Raw genomic sequence first — 23,786 nt, 5'->3', positions numbered from 1 at the left:
TGGGATCATTACCTAGTTGAAGGCAGACCCTTAACCAACTGAGCCACCCAGATACCCTTGAGATTTATTTTTTATTGAGGTATCATTTTTACTTCTGGTTAGTATTTCATTGTGTGAATATTCTGTATTTCTTACATGAATGTATAATTAAATTCCAGTATTGCTGTTCTTTTACTGTTACTAACCATAAACAGTGCTACACAGATATGTTGTACATCTTTCTGTGTATATGTCTAAGAGTTTCTCAGGGATGTATACCTAGAAGTGGAATTGTTGAGTTGTGAGGGTATGTGTGTCTTCAACTTGCCTGTACAATGCCAAATTACTTTTCAAAATGGTTGCCCCAGTTTATGCTCCTATTAAGGGAATAAGAATGAACGCCTGTCACCTCATATCTTACTGTTAAATTCTTTAATATTTTGGGGTTATGGACATTGGGGAGGGTATGTGCTTTGGTGAGTGCTGATTCACAGACCTGTACCCCTGGGGATAAAAATACATGTTTATAAAAAATAAAAAATAATAACTACAAAAAAAATTCTTTAATATTTGCTAAACTGAAAGCGGTAAGATGACATTAGGTGTTTTAATTGGCATCTTCCTGATTACTGTGGAGGTTAGGCATTTTCTTCATGTATTCATTGGTCATTTCTGTAACTTTGTATATAAAATACAGTACATTTTGCTCATTTTCCATTTATACTCTATTTTAAACTGATAATTTGATTTTGCTTATTATTTTTTAGAAGTCTTTAAATGTCAGGATACTAATAATTTGTTTTTATATGGCAAATATTCTTCTAATTTGTGGCATGTCTTTCATTTTCAGGTGGATGATCTTTTGTAAACATTTACAGATTAGAGGAAATTCTTTTGTTAGGTTAGTGTCTTATTTGAGATATATGTATAAAATGTAGTTTCCAGAATCCTTAGTCCATACTTTAAAAAAGTGAGGCTTTTGCAGTCTTACTGTTTAGTTCATTTCTTTTTTCTTTTTTTTTTTTTAAAGATTTTATTTATTTATTTGACAGAGAGAAATCACAAGTAGATGGAGAGGCAGGCAGAGAGAGAGGGAAGCAGGCTCCCTGCCGAGCAGAGAGCCCGATGCGGGACCTGATCCCAGGACCCTGAGATCATGACCCGAGCCGAAGGCAGCGGCTTAAACCACTGAGCCACCCCTAAACAGGCGCCCCTGTTTAGTTCATTTCAATGTAAATAACCATTATAGAAAAACTCTTGCTCAATAGCTTTTTTATTTTATCATTTTATTTCAATAGCTTTATTAAAACTTTTTTATATTAAAATAATCCAATTGTATAACCATAAAGCTAACTACATGTATGCCACGTTGATAAACCATTGTTAGAAATTATACCTTTTGTCCATTAATTCTTGGTCTTTTAAATTTATTACATTTTTCCAATAAATAAGACCATTTCCAGCTTGTGGTTTACCATGTGAAACAATTATTGTTCCTTGTTCTATATTAGAGAATTTTGTTTGTTTTAAGATGTAGTAATGTCGTGCCTTATATGACTGCACTGGCCGTCGAAGATGATTCTTCTAGGAATTTTAAGCTCCTTTGTTGTTGAATATAACAAGTCAGATAAACCTTTGTCAGTTAAGTTTTTCTTAGAAAACTTTCTTTTATTTGGAGTTTTATTTTTGCAGTTTTTTATTTGTGATGTCTTTAGGGAGCATTTAGGAGCTGATCCTATAATTAATTTGTCTCTTCTTTTAATGCGATCTTCCCGTGGTTAGGGACAGTTATTTCCTATTTCTTTTCCTTTTTTTTTTTTTTTTTAAAGTGGGCTCCATGCCCAGTGGCACCCAGCGTGGTACTTGAACTCACAACCCTAAGATTAAGACCTGAGGTGAGATTGAGAGTTGGATGCTTAACCAACAAAGTCACCCGGGTGCCCCAGGGACAGTTATCTCAACTATCTGTAAGCTTGCACATGAAACTCCTACATTGGTACCATTCACACAGTGGATACCTGGTATTTAATATCTCTTCTTGTTCTTTTTTCTTTCCTGTGTAGAACAAATACCTGTATGTGCATGCAGTCCTTCATATACTCTAACATAGACAGTGTTGAAGAAATTTGTCAAGCATGAGCTTAATTACCATAAAAAGTATGACAGTTCACCTGATTTTTTTTATCATTGTAGATAAGATTTCCTATTTGAAACAGTTGAGCTGTTACTTTGTTTTAGGAAATTTGTCTTTTTTAACATTAATGATGGAATCTCCTACACCTCTCTCCCATTGAAATAGTCTCAATGTGATTTCAACAGAGTTTATCAGTGAATAGTGCATTTTCTAGAGCTGTTACAGAAATAAGATTGAGAAACACATCTACTCTTAACCATCAGGATCCAGTTCACCATCATCTACAGGATTACTTATTAGTAGCCTCTAATTGTCTCCCTGCTTTCATTCTTGTTCTCATCAACCCATTTTTCTTCTTTGCTTTTTAAGTGAACAATTCCATGGTATTTAGCACATTCGCAGTGTTGTACAGCCACCACCTCTATCTAGTTCCAAAACACGTTTTATTCAAGTATAATCAGCATATAGTGCTAGATTAGTTTCAGGTGTACAGTATACTGACTTGGCAATTCCATATAGTACTCATTGCTCATTATGTTAAGTGTGCTCTTTTTTTTTTTTTTAAAGATTTATTTATCTGAGGGAGAGAGAGAGAGAGAAAAGGAGAGGGAGAGAATCCTAAGCAAATTCCTCACTGACCTCTGAGTCTAAGGCAGGGCTCAGTCCCACCACCCCGAGACTGTGACCTGAGCTGAATCCAAGAATCAGACATTCAATCTCAATGGACTTATCCCGTGATAAGTGTATTCTTAATTCCTTTATCTGTTTCACACATCCCTCCACCATCTCCCCTCTGGCAGCCACTGGTTTGTTCTCTGTATTTAAGAGTCTGGGGTTTTTAAAAATTTTTTTATTGGATGTATATGGATGGATTATTAGCCCCAGGGGTACAGGTCTGTGAAATGCCAGGTTTACACACTTTACAGAGTCTGGGTTTTTTTGTTTGTCATCTTTTTTCTTCATTTGTTTTGTTTCTTAAATCTCACATATGAGTGAGATCATACGGTATTCGTGTTTCTGATTGACTTACTTCATTTAGCTTTATGTCCTGTAGGGTCTATGTTGTTGCAAATGGTAAGATTTCATTCTTTTTTTAATGACTGAGTAGTATTCCATTGTAGAATATACCACATCTTTATCCATTCATCTCTTCATGGACACTTGGGTTGCTTCCCTGTCTTGGCTATTGTAAATAATGCTGCAATGAGCATAAGGGTGCACGTATCTTTTTTGAATTAGTGTTTTCATTTTCTTTGGGTAAATACTTAGCAGTGGCATTATTAGATCATATGGTACTTCTATTTTAAACGTCTTAAGGAAACTCCATACTCTTTCCACAGTGGCTGTACCAGTTTACCTGCAAGACTCACTTGAGATTTAAAGACATGCAGATTGAAAGTGAAAGAGTGACAAAACATTTACAAGGCAAATAGAAGTGCAAAGAAAGCCTGGTTGCAATACTTACATAAGCAAAATATAATTTAAAACAGAGAATGTAACAATATACAAAGAAGGATACTGTGTCATCAGAAAGGAAACAGTCCAGCGAAAGGATGTAACAATTGTAAACATTTGTACACCCACTTGGGAGCACCTAAATACAAAAAGCAGCTATTAACAGATACACAGAAGGAAATTGACAGTAAGACAATAATAGGGGAATTTTATACCCCGCTTAAATCTATGAATAGATCATCCAGATAGAAAATCAATAAGAAACAGTAGCTTTGTTTTTTGGGAGTTTTTGTTCTTTTTATTTTTTAGACTTTATTATTTTTTTAAAGTAATTTCTACACCCAATGTGAGTGAGGCTTGAACCTAAAACTCTGAGATCGAGAGACACACTCTACTGACTGAGCCAGCCAGGTGCCCTGTGACTTTAACAACACATTGGACTAGATGGATCTAACAGATATATTCACAACATACCATGCAAAAGCAGTGGAATACACATTCTTTTCAAGTGCACCTGGAACATTCTCTAGAGCAGATCATGTTAGGCCCCTAAACAAATTTCAACAGATTAACAAAAACTGAAATCCTATCATGCGTCTTTTCTTTTCTTAAGATTTTATTTATTTATTTGACAGAGAGAAATCACAAGTAGTCGGAGAAGCAGGCAGAGAGAGAGAGAGAAGCAGGCTCCCTGCTGAGCAGAGAGCCCGATGCGGGACTCGATCCCAGGACCCTGAGATCATGACCCGAGCCGAAGGCAGCGGCTTAACTCACTGAGCCACCCAGGCGCCCCTCATGCATCTTTTCTGACCAGAATGGTATGAAACTAGAAATCAATGACCAGAAAAAAACTCTGGCAAGAACACAAATAAGGGAAGTCTAAATAACATGCTATAAACAATGAATGGGTCAACCACAAAATTAAAAAGAAAATCTTTCGTCCATTCTTTTTTAAAAATTATTTTTATTAACATATAATGTATTATTGCCCCCAGGGGTACAGGTAGGTCTGTGAATCATCAGTCTTACACATTTCACAGCACTCGCCATAGCACATACCCGCCCCAGTGTCCATCATCCAGCCACCCTGTCCATAACCACCCCCCGCCCAGCAACCCGTAGTTTATTTTGTGAGATTAAGGGTCTTTTATGGTTTGTCTCCCTCCTGATCTCATCTTATTTCATTTTTTCCTTCCCTACTCCTCACAACCCCCTGCCTTGTAGCAGCCAAACACAAAGCACAAGTTGTATTTAGAACCTTTCAATGGCTTCCTGTTTGTCTCAGAAGAAAAAATCAAAGTGTTTAGCCTGCAAGACCCTGTATGACTTTGCCCTATGCCCATCTGGTCTTATCTCTCCTAGTCTGTTGTTTCATTTTGCACTGAACACACTCACTAACTTTCTGTTTGTCAGATACTCTAGGCAAGCTACCCCCTCAAGAAATTGCACTGATTTTCTTTTTCTGGAATTCTCATCCTACTTGTGTGCTCCCTTTTTTACCTCCTTCAATTCTTTGCTCATATATATATATATATATATATTTTTTTAAAGATTTTATTTATTTATTTGAGAGAGAGACACACACAGTGAGAGAGAGCATGAGGGGGAGGTCAGAGGGAGAAGCAGACTCCCCATGGAGTTGGGAGCCCAATGTGGGACTTGATCCTAGAACTCCAGGATCACGATCTGAGTCGAAGGCAGTGCTTAATCAGCTGAGCCACCCAGGTGCCCCATATATTACTTTCTTAACTTAAAATTTTATCCCTGCCTCCAGCACTTCTAATTCCCCTCTTAACCCTGTTCATCTTTTTCTGCATAACATTTAGCATTTTCTCACATACAAGTCAGTGGTGTTCCACTACTAGTTCTCTGAGTGTAGGTATGATGGTTGATATTTCTGCTTATGGTAATGAGTAAGGGGAAGTGAAACAATGAAGATGTGCATCAGCATTTCACTGATGTGTCAATCGGGTGAGAAACTTCTTTACGGAATTGGATAATAGTTTTCTAGTACTAGAAGAGTATGTTCTCAATTTTTTTGGTGCTATTCATGATGTGATGGTTATAGATAGCACACATTTTTTAATTTAGTCAGCATTTTCTCCAGCAGTTTCTTAGATCTAGACCATCAAGAGAGACACACAGCAAGAGAGGGAACACATGCAGGGGGAGTGGGAGAAGGAGAAGTGGGCTTCTTGCGGAGCAGGGAGCCCGATGTGGGGCTCGATCCCAGGACCCTGGGACCATGACCTGAGCCAAAGGCAGATGCTTAATGACTGAGCCACACAGGCATCCCCAAAAGCAAGTTTCATTATCATATGATGGTGTAGAATTTTAGTTGAAAGAAGACCAAAGTAAAATATTAAAATTAGAAAATACAGTGTGAAGAAACAAAGAGAAATGAAAAGGCCACATCTTATTTGAAAGGCTTGATTTTCGTAGGATTTTATAGGGAGGTGGGAAATGAGGCCAGAAGAAGGTTGGGTTCAGATTGTAGAGGCTCCTGAATGCCAGAGTCACAAATTGAATTGTGGAATCTTCAACAGGTTTTGAACAGGATCAAGGATGAGTTATAAGAACACTGATCTGGCACAACTGTGTAGGAAGATTAGAGGAAAAAGAGCTTACAGTCCAGGGGTTGTTGCAGAAGTTCATGGATGAAGTGATGTTTGTTTGTTTGTTTGTTTGTTTAACAGGGCTGTTAGGAATAGAAAGGGATGACTGAATGCTAGAGTTACTGAGATAGTTACTAGCATCCAGTAGCATCAATAGATGGACTGGGTATAGAAGACTTACGGAAAAGTGTCAGAGATGAACCTAGAGTTTGTCGTCATTTTAAAGCTTTGAGGGATGTAAAAATGCTATGTAGAAGTAGGAAAATAAGGAAGAGGAAGAGCTTGTTTGAAAGGAAGATAAATTTGATTTAGAGACATCTTGAGTTGGAGTTGAAAGTGTAAGACTGGAATTCATACAAAAAGCATCAGGGCTAGATCTTAACTCTCTTGGAAAAAAAAATATATATATACACACACATGCACACACGCACACATATATATTATGTAGGAAAAAATACGCTTAAACTTAGTTGACTTTAACTCTTTAAAAAAATCTCAGTTCAGTATATAATCTTTGAATTCAAAGAAGGAAAGATATAGCTGTAAAGTTAAATATTGATAGGGACTTTAAATTTTGCTAATAAGGTCAGTTACATGGCTTTTTGAATATTAGCTAATTGCATTTCTTAGAAAAACTCCATGTGGTCTTGATGTATTATCTTTTTAATGTTTGGTTTGATTTGCTAAATTTTTGTTTAGAATTGTTGCATGTATACTCGTGAAAGATACTTGTCTCTAGCTTACTTTTAAAATAATGTTTTTGTTTGGTTTGGGTATCAGAGTAATGTTAGCCTGATAGAGGAATTTAAAAATATTCCTTCTTCAACTTTTTGGGAAGAGTTTGTATAGAATTGGTATTCTTAGATGTTTAGGAGAATTCAGCAATGAATGCATTTAGTCTAGGAGTTGTCTTTGTGGAAAGATTTTTAACTATAAATTCAATTTCATTAATAGGTTAGGTGTAGGTGTTTAGGTTATCTGTTTCTTCTTGAGTAAGCTATGGTAGTTTGGGTCTTGGAAAGCATTTTTCCATGCTGTCCATGAGTTTATTAGCATAACTTGTTCATAATATTCCTTTATTATCCTTTTAAATATCTCTGGAATATATAGTGGTGATACATCTTTCATTCTTGATATCACTCATTTGTGTCTTTCCCCCATTAGTGCAGCTACAGGTTTATCAGTTTTATTAATCTTCAGAAAGAATCAGCTTTTGGTTTCTTTTTCTTGGTCTTTGTTTTCCTACTTGACTGCTTTCTCTTCTGATCTCTACTAGTTCCTTTTTTTCTGCTTACTTTGCATTTCTTTGCCCCTTTAGTTTCTATAGGTGGAAGCTGAGAACATGGATTTAAGTAAGATCTTTTTTTAAAAAAATACGGACATTTAGTGCAGAGTCTCACATTAGTGGCACTATTGACATTTTAAGCTGAATACTGTTTTGTTGAGAGGGCTGTCCTGTACATTATAGGACATGTAGGAGTATCCCTGGTCAATACCCACTAAATGCCAATAGCACCCCCTGGCAACAACCAATAATAATACGAGATATTGCCAAATGTGTCCTTATGGGCAATGATTGTCCCTGATTGAGAACCACTGGTTTAGTGTCGTAAATTTCTAGGTAGTGCTTTTGTGGCATCCTGTAAATTTTTATATGTTGTGTTTTCATTTAGTTCAAAATACTTTCTGAATTCCCTTTTGATTTGTACTTTTACCCATGGGCTATTTTGAAGTGTAGTTTCCAAATATTTGGTGATTTTATTCTTTTGTGGTCAGAGATCATACTTTGTATGATTTGAACCCTTTTGAATTTGCAGCTTGTTTTATGGCCCAGAATGTGGTCTATGTTTGTAAACATTCCATATGCACTTGAGAAGAATGTATATTTCTGTTACCATTGAAGAGAAGAATTCTGTAAGTGTCAGTCAGGTCATGTTGATTGATACTCTTGTTCAAGTTTTGCTGTTTACATTGTTGCTGATTTTTGCTTATTCTGCTGATATTTCTATTGATTATTGAGAAGGGAATATATAGCCATTCCAGCTTTATTTTGACTGGTATTAATGTGGTGTACTGTCTTCCGTCCTTTTACTTTCAGCCTGTTTGTGTCTTTATGTTTAAAGTGGGTTAATTATAGGCAGCATATGATTGGATCTTGCTGTTTTATTCATTCTTTTTTTTTTTTTTTTAAGATTTATTTATTTATTTATTTATTTAACAGACAGAGATCATAAGTAGTCAGAGACGCAGGCAGAGAGAGAGGAAGGGAAGCAGGCTCCCTGCCCAGCAGAGAGCCCGATGTGAGACTTGATCCCAGGACCCTGGTATCATGACCTGAGCCGAAAGCAGAGGCTTTAACCCACTGAGCCGCCCAGGCACTCCTGTTTTATTCATTCTTAATGAAGAACTGGTTGGTCTGTTTGACTACTGGGGAGCTAGTGTCACTGCTCAAGGTGCTGTCTCCTCTAACAGGTATGTTCCTGATCTCATGGGGGAACATGCAGAGATGGGGGCCAACTTGGTGGACAGAATGGAGGGCTACTGCATTTTCCTCCACTAGGGCAACCCTCTGGGGACCCTAAAGGGTGCCAGCAACTGTGCCTGAGAGAGATGGGTCTTTTGGAATCTTGACTTGCACTGTTGCTGACCAATCATAACCTTCAGTGGCCTTAGTACTCTGTTAAACCAGGTGTTAACCTATTAGTTCTTGAGTTGTGGAAGATCCAGCGGTGGATCCTGGGAGAGGAGCTCAGCATAGTGACTGTTTACTATCTAGAATGTATGGCTGTATTAGTACATACCAGCCAGTTAGGTGGTGTGTGCACCTCTGTTTATCATTTTTGAGTATTCTGGGTTTAATTCTAATTACTGCATCCTAACTCCTGTTAGGAAAGAAGAGGAAAATAAAGAGATCATCACAGGAAACGTTTTCACCTACAATGATTGCATATGGTTGCTCTGACCTTTCCCCTGAGCTTCAAGGCTTACACACATCTCTATTTCAAAGCCCTATTAACAAGCCCCTCAAATTCAACAGTTCAGTTCACTGAGGCCTAAAACTTAGGAGTCACATTTGGATTTCTTTCTCTTCCCCCACCTTCTATAGTCAGTCACCAATTCCTGCTGTTGACTTTTCCCACAAAGGGAATCCTGTTGATTCAGCAAAGCTGAGGTTATTAAACTTACTTCAACAAGGGAAAGCACAACTTTGACAGAGTTCTTGGTAGTTAGGGGAAGTTAGGAAAGGGTATTTCTATGGTTCTGAGATTGGGATTCTTAAGGTTTAAGGCACTTCCTTCAAGATGGGGAACTGGTTGGGGTGGGCAAAGTATGTGACATGGTATTTGGAATTAGTGGACATAATAAAAAAAGGCTATAGAAGTAATTTGTTACCCTGTCAGGAGAGCTCTTTGCCCTGATGCACACACTGTTTGCTCAGATAAGCTTATTTGTAAGAATTTCTCGAGGCAAACAGTAAAGCTAATTACTGGTTTAGTCTTACCATCCTGGGCAAAAACAGTTTCCTGGGGCACAGTTATATCATATTGACTTAATTCTCTCTGCTACTCTTAGTTTTAAGCTTTTCTTTAGCCCCCCCCCCCCTTTTTTAGTCGCCTTTTTTCTACCTACACTGTTACCACTGCCCTAGTTCAAGCTTTCATTATAACTTGCCTAGATTATTTACAATGTCTTATAACTCATCTGTAGTCTTTTGTCCTCAGATTTGTTTTCCGTATTGCCACCAAAGTAATGTAACTATATTGCAACTCTGACACTGATGTATGTAAAAACCTTTTAGTGGCTTCTGGTTGTCTGTAGGATAAAATTGGCACCTGATCTTGTTTGCACTCTTTCTGCATTGCTGTCTGACCTTTGATTTACTGCATCTATGCATTTGTTGATACTGTCACCTCCACCTGAAATATCTTTTCCTTCTTACTGTATGTGGCTAATTTTCATTTGTCTTTTAAAAAGTTAAGTTGGTCAATATCTCCTATAGGAAATGTTTTCTGAACCTAGATTGTGCTTCGAGAACATACTATATATAATGCTGCTATTACATTTACCATATTGTGCAGAAATTACCTTTTATGAGGGGAGAGAGCCACCTAAAGGCAAGTTGTCTTTTTTTTTTTTTTAAGATTTTATTTATTTATATGACAGACAGAGCTCACAAGTAGGCAGAGAGGCAGGCAGAGAGAGAGAGAAGCAGGCTCCCCGCTGAGCAGAGAGCCCGATGTGGGGCTCAATCCCAGGACCCTGAGATCACGACCTTGGCAGAAGGCAGAGGCTTAACCCACTGAGCCACCCAGGCGCCCAAGGCAAGTTGTCTTACTAATTTCTGTATCCTCTAGGATCTGCAATAGGGCTCAGTTCTAAGTTCTGTTTTTACTCACCCAAACAATTTGGGTCAAAAAGGGAGGACTTAAAGGGAGATAAGAGGTGATGATTTAACTTTAAGTTGATGTATTTGAGGCAACACCAATGTACCCAGATAGAGAAATTTAAATACAAGAGCAAGATTTAGAAGTATTATTGGGAAATCATCACATTGGAGTAATAGTTTGAATTGATTATTTCACCAAGGGTGATAGTGTAAACAGGAAAGTACAGATGGAGGACTGGTATTTGGGAAATACACTCAGTGGGTGGGAGAGAGTAGAGTAAGCCCTCAGAGGTATCAGTAGCAACAGAGATGAAGAAGATAAACCAGAGGCATAGAGATATTGGGGTAAGGAGAGGCAAGGAGGAAAGAAGTGTACAGAGGCGAGCTGGAGTCATGGTGTTAAAACTTACAGACCAGGGGGCGCCTGGGTGGCTCAGAGGGTTAAGCCTCTGCCTTTGGCTTAGGTCATGATCTCAGGGTCCTGGGATCAAGCCCTGCATTGGGCTTTCTGCTCAGCAGGAAACCTGTTTCCACCTCCCCGTCTTTCTGCCTCTCTGCCTACTTGTGATCTCAATCTCTCTCTCTCTGTGAAAAAAAAAAAAAAAAAAAAAAAAAAAAACCTCTAAATTTTGCAGAGCAGTTAAGTAGTATGAGAACTGTGGAAAGATTTTTTTGAATTTGCCTATCTAGCTAGCAGAATGGGGATTTCATTTCCTTTTTTTTTTTTTTCCTTCTTTTTTTGTAGGACAAAGTAAGATTTTTTGTTCTTAGTTTTTAAACTGGCAAAAATATATCCTTTACCTGTGTTCAACCAGGACTTTCTCAATGGCTGTGATTTTTTTTTTTTTCTTTCTTTCTTTCTTTTATTTATTTGGGAGTGAAGTTTAACTTTATTGGGGGTCTGAAGTAAATGTCACTTTGAATTAACTTTTTTTTTTTTGGTTGTTACCTCTTTTGTCTTTGTGAGCAAAATCATTGTATATATATAGATTACTTGAAAACAGAATGTTTGGTCTTTCCCTTCATGTGTTAATTCTTACCTTAATTACTAGATTATTTACAGGCCATTGGTAATTACCCATTAAGAAGTAGCAAGCAAGATATTATCATTAGTATTTTCATTTTATCAAGTTCATTTTAGAATTATTGTGATTATATCACTCATTTTCAAAAAATTTTTGGCCACCAAGCCCTTTCCTTAAACATATATGGAATCCTGGGGCGCCTGTGTGGCTCAGTGGGTTAAGCCTCTGCCTTCGGCTCAGGTCATGATCTCAGGGTCCTGGCATGGAGCCCCACATCAGGCTCTCTGCTCGGTGGGAAGCCTGCTTACCGCTCTCTCTCTGCCTGCCTCTCCGCCTACTTGTGATTTCTCTCTCTGTGTTAAATAAATAAAATCTTTAAAAAAAAAATATGGGATCCCAATATATGAATCAGATAAAATGGAGTTTGTATGAAGCTGTGACAGGGACCTGAAGTCTCTCGTATGGGTGTCTAACCTTCTAACTTCCTTCTCTTTTTCTCCAGCCAGTGGTCCTCCTCTGTGGAAATCCTAGTGCTACTTAAAGCATAGTTTGAAAATCACGGATACGTAATACTCTTTGTGGAAATGCTGATAACCATATTGGTACTGAAAGTCACAAGATACTTAGATGTCGAGTCAGTTGGCACTTCCACTCTGTTGTCTTATTGGTCAGTAGAATGTACAACAATAAATAGCTGCCCAAAGAAGAAGTAAATGTACCAAAATTATTTAGACAGAGGTTGTATGGCTTCCTTTAAGGGAAGTTGTCCAGGTTGTTCCTTTGTCAATGTGATGCTGGACTTCCAGTACATCTGTAGTCTCCTTCCAACACCAGTGATTCTCTTTGGTCTTGTATGTCTACATTTATCCTACCTAGTAAATACTATCTAAATATGATGGGGATCTATGTTGTCTTTTATTTCTTCAAATTCATAGTGTGCCATAAATATGAGAGGTCCTGTGTTAAAATGCAGGCTGGTATTTAAATGAGATACAGTTTACTATTAAGGAAATAGAAAATTGCTGTAAGGTTTGATGAGTACAATAAAAGCAGAAGATATTAATGGAAGTCCTATGAAATGAAAGGATCTAACCCAGACTAGCTAGGAACTTGTTAGAAAAAATGCTAGTTTCCCTGAAGACTCCCAAGTTTACTTGAAAGATGAGTAGACTTTAACCAGAGGCAAATAGGGAAAGGTCTTTCTAGCGAGAGAGGAACATATAATTAGGTTCTGAAGAGGGCATGCCTTGTTTGGAGACCTCTAAGTAGTTTAGTATGGCTGGAGCTTAGCATGTGATTGGGGATTGGTGAATGAAACCAGATGAAAAGGGACTGTGTTTTGCCAAGCTTAGAAATCTGGACTTGACCTTGAAAGTGTTGTGAAGCGAGTGAAGGATTTTAAGCTAAACAATTCCATGGTCAGATTTGTGTTTTAGAAAGCATTTTGGCAGTAGTCAAGAGAACAGATTAGAATGAACCTTTCTTAGAAGCAAAGCAACCATTAAGTAATTGACTTTTGCAGTAATTTACACAAAAATGTCTGAGGATAGTAGAACTGATGTGGGTGGGGGAATGAATTCAAGATATACTAAGGAGGCAAGAGCAGTAGAATTATTAGTCAGAGAAAGAGTGAATTCAGGGATCACTCTTAGTAGGGCTTGTAGGCCCCCTACAAAGAGAAAGAGGTTAAGAAGAAAGGAATCTCATTGGCTTTTTGCCCCAAGATTCTTAGAGTGCCAACTTGAGCAAGGATATAGATGCTTTTTTATTTCTGTATATTTGTATTTGCATATGTTTTTCAAATGTATATGAAGAAGTAATAACAGGATGTATTATCAGGGAAGGTTATGGAATTTTTTTTTCAAATCTATTAGATTAAGATAGACTCTTAAGATAGTTTAGGAATGAGTGATCTACTTAAAGGGAATGGAATGGACTACCTTTTGTCCAGTTATTTGATTATTTATCTATTTCATATACTTTATAAATCAATTTTGATTTGAGAATAAATTCATTTTTAGAAAATCCACGGTTTTTTCCTTTCCATTTGTTTGTTAGAATTTTTACCTTTTAAGACGATGTGTGGTAGGATTGGGTTGTCTGTATAAACTAGCTAATTTAGTAATACTTCTTGTGTGACAGTATGCATTTTAAGATACAAAATGATTTTCATCAGAATGCAAACTTTGATTTTTAAGTCTTTGATTGGTGTCCTGTGGGAATTAATGTTTAATCCCTTGCTCTTTAACATTCCTAATAGAGAAGATGTTTCCTGTATATAGTTTTGTCACATCATTTTTAAAAGTTAAGATCTGTCTTAGGCTTGTTGAGGTGGTTAAATCCCCTTAAGGAAGGAATGAACAATGCTGTGTTCCTTAACAGAAAACTAGAGGTATTGGTTTCAGATTTTGAGATCTACTCAGCAAAGGGACGCATTCATTATGTTTATTCATTGGTTCTTGAATGTTCTGTTGTTTCTTACCAGTTAGGTCTTCCTTCCCTGTAGATTTGTGATTTCTTCTGTACCTTTGAAAGCATTAGAGAGTTACCTCTTCCAGTAACAAAAAACAAAAATAGACGATAGTTCAAGAACCTTTTAATTTACAGTATTAATGGTAAGACTTGTACCTTTATAAATGAAAGCTGTTAGTTCACTTTCATTCTGTAATGATTATAGATATGAAAGTATATTCTGATGTTACATTACTTGCAAGGAATTATTTCCTTAGAATAAATTAATCCTAGTAGAACTTTTTCTTCTTTATGTTTATGTTTGTGTTTATTTTTTAAAAGATTTGTTTATTTACTTACTTATTTGAGAGAGCAAGTGAGCACAAGCCAGGGGAGAGGCAGAGGGAGAAGCAGACATCCTACTGAGCAGGGAACCTGACATGGGGCTGGATCACAGGACCCTGGGCCAAAGGCAGACACTTAACTGACTGAGCCATCCAGGCGCCCCTCTTCTTTATGTTTAAAAGAAACTTTATTTGCTTCCTTTTTATAAAGATGTTTTATATTCAGGCTATAGTCCCTGGTTTGTTTAATGTTTTCTAATACTAAGCCAAAAGGTCCCTAAATTTTAGTGTTTAGGAATTTTTTTTTTCCTAAAGTATGAATGTTTTCAGACATTGTCAGCAGTCTGTAATTTGGCCTACATGTACAGATTTCCTTATTCAGAAATAGAATGGATTTGAGGGGTAGGTCAGTAGGAATACTCATTGAATTATTACAATTAAAATGCTTGAAAGTTCTTTGAATAAAATCTTTTCCAAAAATTAAAGGTTATTGTAGTTTTATAAGAACTATTATAGTTTTGTGGGGGTTTTTGAAAAATGAAATGATTTATTTGAGTTTAGAGTTAATCTAATAGGAGGGATACTAGTTGTTCATTTTCTGTTAAACCAAAATGTTTCATTTGGGACATTAGTTTTATATCAGCATGGCAATCCAAAGTTGAAATGTATGAGAGGTAATAACCTCTTTTTCATATTTCTTTAACTCTGTCTACAGGTTGTAAAAGTTAAAATGAACAAACTACGGCAAAGTTTTAGGAGAAAGAAAGATGTTTATGTTCCAGAGGCCAGTCGTCCACATCAGTGGCAGACAGATGAAGAAGGGGTTCGTACTGGAAAATGTAGCTTCCCAGTTAAGGTAAGAGCTTGTGTTTCTGTAATTCTAGACATGGAAAAGAATTGACAGCCTATTATATGTGAAATCCCATTGATTAGGACCATTAAAAGAAAACCCTATAAAAACTAATCCATTTCCTGCTTCAAAGTAGAATTAATAAGAAAAATATAATTAGTGGTTTTTTTTCTCTTTATCTTTTAAATAAGAATTTCTGATATATAATCTGGAATCACTAGACATAAGATCACTTCTGAGGAGAAACTGATCCAAAAATCCCAAATTATCAAGAATCAAATTATTTTGAGTAATAGGCTTACTAAGTGGTAGGGCAGAGGGAACAGGAATCTGTTTTCTTAAATATAGGCCTGGTATGTTTTAGAAAATCTTAATAGAGTTAAAGGACTTTCTCTCTAATCTTTTAACTGTTTGCTATACAGAGGGCATTTAAACTAATGCCTTCATTTGTCAGATCAGAAAATGGAAGCTCAAAGAAGTTAAGAACCATAGTGAAGATGTAAAGATGGGGGTGCCGTGTCGGTGTTTTTTCTTGCTACTACTTGACACTCTGGAGAAAAGGGGTAACATTTAAAGTCACAAAAGAAATGTACATGCTACACTGTTCAGTGAGAAGAAGCAATTTATAAATATATAAGCATTCTATGAGATGTGTTAAGTATGGGCGCAAAAACATACAAGGTACTAGACCAAAATGTTAATGTAAGAAGAAATATACTCTAATATAAAATGTTAACATTTTTCCCTACTTTCTACATATTCTTATATATGAGTATTCTTACTGTGATTTTTCTCCTTGTACTGCCTCAGAAAGGGAAAAATGTTGTATGACAGGAATAGTGATTTGTAGAATCCACAGGTTAAATAAATACATGTTGTTGTTGTTTTTAAGATTTATTTATTTATGAGAGAACACGAGTGCATGTGCACGTGGAAGTGCAGAGGAAGAGAGAGAATTTCAAGCACATTCCCTGCTGATCAAGGAGCCCAACACAGGGGCTCAATCCCACAACCATGGGATCATGGCCTGAGCCAAAACCAAGATTCAGATACCCATCCAGCTGCACCACCCAGTGCCACGTGAATACATGGTTTTTAAAATACACAAATTTCAGGGCGCCTGGGTGGCTCAGTGGGTTAAAGCCTCTGCCTTCGGCTCAGGTCATGATCCCAGGGTCCTGGGATCAAGCCCCGCATCGGGCTCTCAGCTCAGTGGGGAGCCTGCTTCCTCCTCTCTCTCTGCCTGCTTCTCTGCCTACTTGTGATCTCCATCTGTCCAAAAAACAAAACAAAACAAAACTTTAAAAATAAATAAAATAAAATACACAAATTTTCCCATAGTCTGTCAATAACTAAGCATTTTCCTAATCACTGAGCTTTGTCTACTTAACTCATTTGCTGTTCTTCTATTATAGGAATAATAAACTTAAATATTTTAATTTAAAATTTTGGTTATGATATTAAAATATTTAAAAACCCCTCATACATAAATACTAACATGTTCTCTACTATCTCCCCAACCCCATCCCAAAGAGTAGGCTCATTTTGATTGTACAAGTTGAGTATTGTAGAAATGGGTGTACTCTTACACATTGTTGATTACTTAAGAGTATAAGTTACAACCTCTTAGGGCAATATGAAAATATCAATTAAAATTTTATTTAATTTTTAAAACTTGGGGTTTATATTTTGTTTTAAAGATTTATTTATTTATTTGTTGGAGAGAGAGAAAGAGTGAGCATGAGTGGGGGGGTTGGGGGTGAAGGGGGGCGCCAGGCAGAGGGAGAAGCAGGCTCCCCAGAGAGCAAGGAGCCTGATGTGAGACTCCATCCAGGGTCCTGGATCATGACGTGAGCTAAAGGCAGATGCTTAACCCACCGAAGCACCTAGGTGTCTCTCAGTTAAAATTTTATTTTATTTTATTTTTTTAAAAGATTTTATTTATTTATTTGACAGAGAACACAAGTAGGCAGAGAGGCAGGCAGAAAGAGAGAGAGAGAAGCAGGCTCTGCACTGAGCAGAGAGCCCGATGCGGGGCTCAATCCCAGGGTCCTGGGATCATGACTTGGGCCGAAGGCAGAGGCTTTAACCCGCTGAGCCACCCAGGCGCCCCTCAGTTAAAATTTTAAATGCATTTTCATTTGATCAGAAATTTTACATTTAAGAACTACGTTTAGGGGGACTTGGTTGGCTCAGTCAGTTAAGCATCTGATCTGCTGATCTCAGCTCAGGTCTTAACTTTAGGGTCATGACTTCAAGTCCTGCGCTGGGCTCCATGCTAGGCATGGAGCTTACTTATAAAAAAGAAAAGAAAAGGAAAGAAGGAAGGAAGGAAGGAAAGAAAGGAAGGAAGGAAAAGGGACTTATATTTAAGGGGCCCTGGCGGGTTCAGTCAGAAGAGCGTGTGACTCTTGCGGGTTGTGAGTTCAAGCCCTACATTGGGTATGGAGATTAATTAAAAAAATAATAATAAACTTTGAAAAATAGTAGGAGGCAAACCATAAGAGATTCTTAATTATAGAGAACAAACTGAGGGTTGATGGAGGGGAGTTGTGCCTGGGGAGGTGGGCTAAATGGGTGATGGGGATTAAGGAGGGCACTTGTAATGAGCTCTGGGTATTATATATCAGTGATGAATCACTAATTCTGTTCCTGAAACCAGTATTACACTATATGTTAACTAACTGGAATTTAAATAAAAACTTGAGACAAACAAAAAAGAATTACATTTAAGTACATTCATAGATATACTGGCACAAGTGGTCATTAGCATTGTTTGATAGCAAAATTCTGGGGCGCCTGAGTGGCTCAGTCATTAAGCATCTGCCTTTGGCTCAGGTCATGGTCCTGGGGTCCTGGGATTGAGCCCCGCATCCGGGCTCTCTGCTCAGGGGGAGGCCTGCTTCTTCTTCTCCCATTCCCCCTCTCTCACTGTCTCTCTCTCTGTGTCAAATAAATAAAGTCTTTAAAAAATACAATAGCAAAAATCTGGAAACAAGTTAAATGCCCATCATTCTGGGATTTGCTTAAGAAATTAGGACATCCAGGGCAGCCCTCTCAGGCCCCTTCCCTCGTTGGGAGCTTTATACTGTATCACTCCATAAACTTTGTACTATTGCTCAGGGAAAAAAAAAGAAAGAAATTATGACATCCATTAAGTGGAATTCTTTGCTACTCTTAAAAAAGGAACAAGGTATATCTATATTCATACATTTGGTAAAATTTTTTGAATACCTGCTATGTGCTGGGCATATGCTAAGTGGTAAACAAAATGACAGTTCTTGCTCTTGTAGAGTTCATAGTCTCCCCATGGAAGTACAGACTTAAATTAGATGTTTGCTTTAATAATACATGGTTTTAGGGGCACCTGAGTGGCTCAGTGGGTTAAGCCTCTGCCTTTGGCTCGAGTCATGGTCTCAGGGTCCTGGGATCGAGCCCTGAATCGGGCTCTCTGCTCATCAGGGAGCCTGCTTCCTCCTCTCTCTCTGCCAGCTGCTCTGCCTACTTGTGATCTCTCTCTATCTGTCAAATAAATTTAAAAATATTTTTTAAAAAATAATGTATGATTTTAGACGGAGATAAATGCTTTCTAAAAAGGCAAGGCTGTAGTTTAAGAAGTTTATGAGATGAACCTGGAAAGAAGTAGGGTGTGGCCTAATAGGCCATGTAAGGATTTGGAACTTTAATAGGAAGCTACTACGTGGTGTGTTTTTTTTTTAAATTATTTATTTTATTGTGATAAAATACACAACATAAAATTTACCATTTTAACCATTTCTGTGTGTACAGTACAGTAATATTAATGACTTCATATCGTTGTGCAGTCATCAACACCATTCATCTCCAGAACTTTCCATCTTCCCAAACTGGGACTCTGGGTGTGGTGTCATTTTTTGGTAGTCCATGGTGGATGTGAAGAGTTTGGTGTGAGATTATTACAGGGATCCAAAGGAGAGATAATGTTTACTCTGAACTAGGGTGATAACTGTGGAGAGGAAAAGAAATTAAGTAATTTGAGAGATAATTAAGAGATAAAGCCAACAAGAATTGGAAATAGACGGAATGGTGTTAAGGATGACACCTAGTTTCTTGTCCCAAACTGATAGAGGTGATGATCATTGACATAGGACACATTGAAAAAATATTCTGTGATGTGCTCACATAGAAAGATAACTTTAATGCATTATTAGGTCATAAAGGTAAGGCATAGGGCAATGTATATAATATGATTCTGTTTATAGTTAAAAAGAAAAGCAAGGAAAAGCAGATATATAGATATCTGCTTATATATGTAAGAAATACCTGTAAGAAAACACAAGTAAATCTGAATTATAGAATGGGAATGAAGGATTGGGGATCTTTTTATTTTTCAATGTATATCTTTTGGAACTAGTGATGTTTCTCATGACCACATATCATATTTGTAATAAATAAGCATATATGTATGTTTTTAAAACCTCATTCACAGGATTCTGAAAGGCTGGTATTATAGTATTGAAATAATTGAAGTAAAGTTAATTGAAGCACTTTCAATTGCCTGTGAAATATACAGCTTTTAAGTATTTTGTTTTTAAAGATTTTATTTTGACATGAAGAGAGCACAAGTGGAGGTGGGGAGAAGTAGGCTCCCTGTAGAACTTGATTCTAGGATCCTGGGATCATGAGCTGAGCTGAAGGCAGACATTTTAACTGACTGAGCCACCCAGGCACCCCAGCTTTTAAGTATTTTGTGTGAGACAAGTAAGATTCAATATCATTCAGTGCTGCAGTCATTTATCATAATAAACAGTTGATGGGACGTACTTTAGAGATAAAAATATAAGATGTAAGATTTATATGTTATGTAGGCAGGGGAGCTTATTTAGGGTGTTTTTTGTATAGTCTTCTCCAAATGCCCTCTTGAAAGCCTTTCTACAAGACATTCATCTTCTCTGCTATGTTGTGGCTCCCCATCCTTTATCTGCCCTTCCTTCCCACCCCACATGCATATACAAGTGACACATGGTTGGATAGGAGAATCAGAACCTGAAATTATTTTTGGTAGCCTAAAAATAGATAAATTTCCTCACTCAAATATAGCTGGGCAAATAATGTCTTATCTCTTCTTGCCTTAAGGACCACTGAATTCTAAACCTAATGAGTTGGCATAAAAAGTTATCCCAGTAGACAACTAGGAGGGTGGCGGTGGGCATGCTCACTGAGGAAGAACATGTTTGAGAGTAGAGAAGATGAATTCCTTTTGAAGTGCTAGTGAGATGTGTGCATGCAGATCCCCACTCACCACGGGCACCATGAGTTTTGATTTTGAGATTACAAATAAATTCTAGTAAGTAGGTACGTTTGCAAATATGGAATCCTTAAATAATGAGGGCTGACTATGTATAACTTATCACTGAAGTCATGAGTAAGTGAGATTGCCTAGAGGAAGTAAGAGGAGGGGAGGGCCTAGGACAAACTTAGAAGGGAGAGGCAGTGAGATGTGTATCTTCAAAGGAGAATAAGATTGAGAGGTCTCAGAAGGCGAGGTTTCAAGGAAAGAAAAAGTGGTCAAATGCTATGAAGAGATCAAGGGAAAAATGAAACTTCATTAGATTAAAAATCTGAAAGTCTTGGTGACTTTGATGATAGCACTTACGGGGAGTCATGAGGATGGAATCTAGATTGAGGAGAGAATGGGTGCAAAATAAAGAGGAAGATGACAAATCTAGAGATTACAAATTCAAGAAGTTTGTCTGACAAGGTTGTATGAGTGTGGGAAGGGGTGGAAGGGAAGTGTTACAAAGCTCACAAGAAAACTTTTGGTGGGGGCGCCTGGGTGGCTCTGACTAAACACATGGAAGTGTGCTGGTAGGTACAAATATGGTAGACCAAATGGAGAACTGAGCACATGAATGCTAGAATTGCATGTGTTTACCTCCTGGACTAACACTGCTGATTAAATGTTCTGCCAAGTTCTTCTGGGGCCCAATGTTTTTTAAAAGATAAGGATTGCCATTGTGCTAGAAGTTACAAGAGATAGTATTTTAATAACGGATTTTGCGGGGGTTGACCATTAGAACAATAATACCAAGCAATTCTTGGACATCAGCAGAGTGTTTGAGAATTCAACCTAATTGTGACACTGTCTTACCTGCAGATAGCATCAGATTCCTCAGTTTTATGGTTTAGGCCTATAACACTTTCCCCTTGTCTCCCACCCTATACTTCAGATACCAGTCACAAGGCCCAGATTGTTTGTTACCCATGTTTCTGAATAATGGTGACAGATTAGAGATCCACTGATCTCCGTAGGTTTAATTCATTTGCTAGAGCCAGCTCACAGAACTCAGGGGGAACACTTAATATTTAACAATTTATGAAAGGACATGATAAAGTGTATGAATCAATGGTGAGATAAAGAGATACACAGGGGACCCCTGGGTGGCTCAGTCAGTTAAGCATCTGCCTTCTGCTCAGGTCATGAACCCAGCGTCCTGGGATTGAGTCCTGCCTTGGGCTCCCTGCTTCTCCCTCTTCCTGCTTCTCCTTCTGCCTGGTGCTCCCCCTGCTTGTGTTCTCTCTCTGTAACAAATAAGTAAATAAACCCTTTTTTAAAAAGAGAGAGAAATACATAGGATGAAGTCCTGAACAAAGTTGCTTCTGCCCTCATGGAGCTTGGGGCCTGGCTTGGTGGCACGTGGAAGTGTTCTGATTCCCCAAGTAGGTAAGCTCTTCAAAAAGAAAGGCCCCAAACTGTCTTTTGGAGGCATCTTTACATAGTCATAATTGACTAAATCATTGACTGACTCTTCAGTCCCTCTTCTCTCTCCAGAGGTTGGGAGATGGGACTGGCAGATCCAAGCCCCCCCCCTTTTTTTAGATTTTATTTATTTGACAGACAAAAATCACAAGTAGGCAGAGAGGCAGGCAGCAGAGAGAGAGGGAGAAGCAGGCTCCTCACAGAGCAGAGAGCCCAATGCAGGGCAATCCCAGGACTCTGGGATCAGGACCCAAACTGAAGGCAGAGGCTTTGGTTAAAGCCACTGAGCCACACAGGAGCCCACCCCTTTAATAACTGCTTGGTCGTCTAGGCAACCATCTGCCTCCCTTAAATGCTTTCCCAAAGTTGTCCCTTTACATAACAAAAGACACATCACTTCTAATATTCAGGAAATTCCAAGGATTGGGGGAACTGCCAGTCAGAAACTGGACAAAGAGTAAATATATATGGGAAATATATTGTGGTCCTCTGAATGACCAAATCTGTATTTCTTGCAGATCACAGTATCACACAAGCTTTTCTTATTTTGCATGTAACCAAATAGCCATGGTACAGAAAGTAGAGCTCTTGCTATTTCAGTTTTTCTAATAGCATAGGTCCTAATCTGCTGGTTTACCTACCGTATAACAAGTATCATTTGTAATTTCAGAAGTTTTGGGTGCACAGTGTTAATCCCAAATGAAAAGTTGCTAACTGTACTTTATCAAGAAAACACAAGTACACAGAATAAAAAGTAAAATGGGAAAATACAGATACAAATGGAATTTTTAAAATTAAGATTTTATGCAAATAAACTTGAAAATACGGATAAAATTGGTAATACCCTTGGGTTATGTAAATGACCAAAACCGCCTCCCCCCCCAAAACTAAAAATATAAAGAAGACTAATTCGTGTAGTAGAAATACTGTAATATGTAAAAGAATTATCTGCCTCCTTTTTTCCACCTCCCACCCCTAACATACGAAGGGAACTATTAATTTAACCCTAATCCTAATTGTGTGTGTATATATGTAAAATGGAGTTAGAGTTAAATCTAAATAATGACAAGTTTTTAGTCCATTCTAAGTGTCTAGTAGCACATTCAGATGTCATACAAGAAGCAGAATATCCTCTATGCATACTACCTATGAGTAATTTTCCAAGTTATTGTTACCAGAAATGCCTCCATATTTCTTAAACACTCCCCTTTGAGAAACCACTGATATAGGACCTTACAGATTATTTTAAGGACTTTGGCTTTTATTTAGAGTGAAATGGGAAACCATTGGAGAATTTTGAGCAGGGGAATGACTTTATGTAAATTTTTAAAAAAATTTTTTTAAAGACTCTATTTATTCACTTGACAGACAGAGATCAGAAGTAGGCAGAGAAGCAGGCAGAGAGAGAGAGGGGGGAGGAAGCATGCTCCCCGCTGAGCAGAGAGCCTGATGTGGGGCTTGATCCCAGGACCCTCAGATCAATGACACAAGCCAAAGGCAGAAGCTTTAACTCACTGAGCCACCCAGGCGCCCCTATAAATTATATTTTTAAATGATTACTCTGATTCTTGTGCTGAGAATCAGCTGTAGAGAAGAGCAAGGGTGGAAGCAGAGAGATCAGTTAAGTGGCTTTTGTGAAAATCTAGACATGGAAGATGTGATGATTTCTATCAGGGTGATGGTAGTAGAAGTGGTAAGAAGGGGTCAGATTCTGGATGTATTTTGTAGATAGAGCTGATAGTATTTATTGATGGATTAAATTGTGAATGTCAATCGAGAGAGAAGTCAAGCATAGTGCAAAGATTTT

The 23,786-nt window shown here is 37.7% G+C and overlaps 1 protein-coding gene across 39 annotated transcripts in view; it reads left to right on the top strand.

Annotated features, from left to right (window-relative positions):
• The window catches only part of NUMB (NUMB endocytic adaptor protein), a 189,783-nt gene that overhangs the window by 105,831 nt on the left and 60,166 nt on the right, over positions 1 to 23,786 (top strand). For 28 of the 39 annotated variants that reach the window (XM_082733429.1, XM_082733439.1, XM_082733418.1 and 25 more), the window contains one exon: positions 15,106 to 15,246. In XM_082733429.1, the coding sequence (XP_082589555.1) occupies positions 15,121 to 15,246 (126 nt within the window). In that variant the 5' untranslated portion in view covers positions 15,106 to 15,120. Of the gene's footprint in view, positions 1 to 834; positions 881 to 1,808; positions 1,875 to 4,203; positions 4,387 to 15,105; positions 15,247 to 23,786 lie in introns of those variants that run through there. The other 11 variants (XM_082733428.1, XM_082733409.1, XM_082733421.1 and 8 more) reach the window with 5 other exon arrangements.

This window comes from Mustela nivalis, assembly GCF_964662115.1.
Source record: "Mustela nivalis genome assembly, chromosome: 6".
In the NCBI taxonomy this organism is placed as follows: domain Eukaryota; kingdom Metazoa; phylum Chordata; class Mammalia; order Carnivora; family Mustelidae; genus Mustela; species Mustela nivalis.
Note: the sequence above shows the minus strand (reverse complement) of the source record. Positions and strands in the feature narration are given on the sequence as shown.